General features: G+C 39.4%; 1 protein-coding gene across 1 annotated transcript; it reads left to right on the plus strand.

Moving 5' to 3' along the window:
• The first annotated feature begins 974 nt into the window (after nucleotides 1–974).
• On the plus strand, nucleotides 975–1,899 carry LOC128035456 (uncharacterized). The gene is made up of 2 exons (XM_052625199.1): nucleotides 975–1,010; nucleotides 1,486–1,899. The coding sequence occupies exons 1-2, from the start codon at nucleotides 975–977 to the stop codon at nucleotides 1,897–1,899; spliced, it is 450 nt and encodes a 149-aa protein (XP_052481159.1).
• The last annotated feature ends 1,209 nt before the right edge of the window (nucleotides 1,900–3,108 follow it).

A 3,108-nucleotide genomic window follows, 5' to 3' on the forward strand; every position in this document is an offset into this window, starting at 1 on the left:
AAAAGAGTGACCTTTAAGGTTGGTGATGGTATGAAGGTTGTGATGGTTAGCAAGCATCGAGATTATTTATTTAATGTGATCTCCGCTTTAGTAGCTGAAAATCTAATTCGTAAGGGTTGTGACGCGTATTTAGCTTATGTGCATGATATGAGTAGTGTGGGTTCAATTGTGGAAAGGATTTGCACAATTAAGGATTTTCTGGACGTGTTTCTTAAGGAGTTGCCAAGATTACCTTCAGATAGAGAGGTGGAGTTAGGGATTGAATTACTTTTAGGTATAGCTCCAATATCTATCGCCCCTTACCAAATGACACCAAATGAGCTGAAGGAACTTAAGTTGTAGCTTCAAGAACTTTTGGACAAAGGGTTTATTCGGCCTAGTGTGTTTCTGTAGGGAGCACCAGTTCTTTTCGTTGAGAAAAATGATGGATCGATGAAGATGTGTGTGGATTATCGCTAGTTGAACAAATTGAAAATAAAGAATAAGTACCCACTTCCGAGGATTGATGATCTATTTGATCAGTTTCGTGGGGCTTCTGTGTTTTTAAAAATTGATCTTCGTTCTGGGTATCATCAGTTGAAGGTTAAAAAAGCTGATGTGAATAAGACCGCCTTCAAGACTCGTTATGGATATTACGAGTTTGTTGTTATTCCCTTCGAGTTAACTAATGCCCCGACATTGTTTATGAATCTCATGAATTGGGGTTTTTGGCTTTATCTTGATCAATTTGTTGTAGTGTTTATTGACGGCATTTTGGTATATTTGAAGACTGAGGATGAGCATGATAAGCATCTTCAAACAGTTCTTCAAATTCGTCGTGAAAATGACCAGTATGCTAAATTAAGTAAATATGAGTTTTGGTTAGGTGAGGTTATGTTTTTGGGGCATATGGTTTCTATCGAGGGTATCCGAGTGGATCCTATAAAGATAGAGGCTATTCTGGACTGGAAGGAGCCTTGAAATGTGACCGAACTATGGAGTTTCTTGGGTTTGGCGGGATACTGTTGAAGGTTTGTTGAGGTGTTTTCTTTGTTAGCAATATCTTTAACTAAGTTGCTAAGTAAGAATACTCCATTTGTTTGGGCTGTTGAGCAGCAAACGAGCTTTGAGAAGCTCAAGTCAGTTTTAACTCAGGCACATGTCTTGATTCAGCTTGAGCTTGGGAAATAGTTTGTGGTTTATAGTGATGCTTCGTACATAGGTTTGGGGTGTGTTTTGATGTGGGAAGGCAAAGTTGTTGCTTATGCGCCTGGACAATTTAAGTAGCACGAGGGTAATTATTTGACTCATGACCTTGAGCATGCTGCGTTTGATTTTGCACTTAATATTTGGATGCATTACTTGTATGGTGAGAGATGCATCATTTACCCTAATCATCTGAGTTTGAAGTACCTCCTTACTCAAAAGGTGTTGAACCTTACGCAACGTCGTTGGATCGAGTTGCTTAAGAATTATGATTGTTCGATTGAGTATCATCTTAGTTAGGCCAATGTGGTGGCTGATGCTCTTAGTCGGAGATCTAAGACGGATTTGAGGGCGATGTTTGCTAGCCTAAGTTTGTTCGATAATAGTGGGATTCTAGCTGAGCTTCAAGTTAAATCATCTTGGTTGAATAAGATTAAGAGTAAGCAGCTCTTGGATGAGTATCTGATTAGTCGGGTTCAGCAGATAGATGAGGGCAAGACTTTAGATTTCTTGTATAATGATGATGAGATTTTATGTTTTCGGGGCCGTATTTGTGTGCCTAAGGATGTGGAATTAAGACAATCTATTTTACGGGAAGCGCATAGTAGCTCTTATGCTATGCATCCTAGAGGTAATAAGATGTATCATAATCTCCGTGATTTGTATTGGTGGCCTAGGCTGAAGCATGTGATTTGTATTGGTGGCCTAGGCTGAAGCATGAGATGATTGAGTTTGTGTCTCATTGTTTAATATGCCAGCAAGTTAAGGCTGGGCACCAAATTTCTTTTAGACTATTGCTACCCGTTAAGATTCTGTGATAGAAGTAGGAACGGGTAACTATGGATTTCGTTAGTGGGTTGCCTTTGGCACCTACTAAGAAGGATTTTGTTTGGGTTATTGTGCACCGGTTAACTAAATCTACCCATTTCATTCCAGTTAGGACTGACTAGTCATTACAAAAGTTAGCAAAACTTTATGTTTCCGAGGTCGTCAGACTTTATAGAGATCCAATATCTATCATTTTAGATCAAGATCCTCGTTTTACTTCTCATTTTTGGAAGAAGTTACATGATGCTTTGGGTACGCGACTGGATTTTAGTATGACATTTCATCCTCAGACTGATGGTCACTAGGAGAGGGTAATTCAAATTTTGGAGGATATGCTTCGAAGTTGCGTGATTGATTTTTGGGGTAGTTGGAAGGAGTATTTTCCGCTGGCTGAATTTGCTTATAATAACAACTTTCAGTCTAGCATTTAGATGGCACCTTATGAGGCTTTATATGGTAGGAAATGTCACACTTCACTTTGTTGGACCTAATTAAGGCCGCTTCTGATAGGTAGAAGTCTTATGTAGACCTTAAGAGATGAGATATTGAGTTTGAGGTAGGGGATCATGTCTTCTTGAAGGTGTCTCCCTGGAAAAAATTTCTTTGGTTTGGTCGTAAAGGTAAGTTACGCCCTCGCTTCATTGGGTCGTATCAAGTTTTGGGGCGTGTTGGGCCAGTTGCTTATCAGCTTGAGTTGCCTTTGGAGTTGGATCGCATCCATGATGCCTTTCACGTGTCTATGTAAAGACGTTATCGATCTGATCTGTCACATGTGGTTCATTTGGAGGAGATTGAGTTGAGGCTAGATTTGTCATTTGAGGAGGAGCCAATACAGATTTTGGATCATGAAGTTAAAGTTTTGAGAAGAAAGACCATTCCTCTAGTTAAAGTACTTTGGTAGAATCATGGTTCCAAGGAAGCCATTGGGAGCTTGAGGATTTGATACGTCAATAGTATCCTCATCTCTAGGAGAGTTGTAACGCCCTAAATGTTTGGATTTTTGAATGACGTTGTTTGTTAAATAATTTGATTTGGTGTGTTAGTTAAGTGCCTTAGAAGTATTCTTTAGGTCCTAAGTTCAATTCCCTTGTTTTG

Source organism: Gossypium raimondii, chromosome 12, assembly GCF_025698545.1.
Source record: "Gossypium raimondii isolate GPD5lz chromosome 12, ASM2569854v1, whole genome shotgun sequence".
Classification (NCBI taxonomy): domain Eukaryota; kingdom Viridiplantae; phylum Streptophyta; class Magnoliopsida; order Malvales; family Malvaceae; genus Gossypium; species Gossypium raimondii.

Excerpts from the sequence above, each read along its gene's own strand:
- LOC128035456 (XM_052625199.1), top strand. The coding sequence starts at position 975 with ATGGAGTTTCTTGGGTTTGGCGGGATACTGTTGAAG. Across the intron at positions 1,011-1,485 it reads TTGGCGGGATACTGTTGAAG|GCCAATGTGGTGGCTGATGC; the intron begins GTTTGTTGAGGT and ends CATCTTAGTTAG.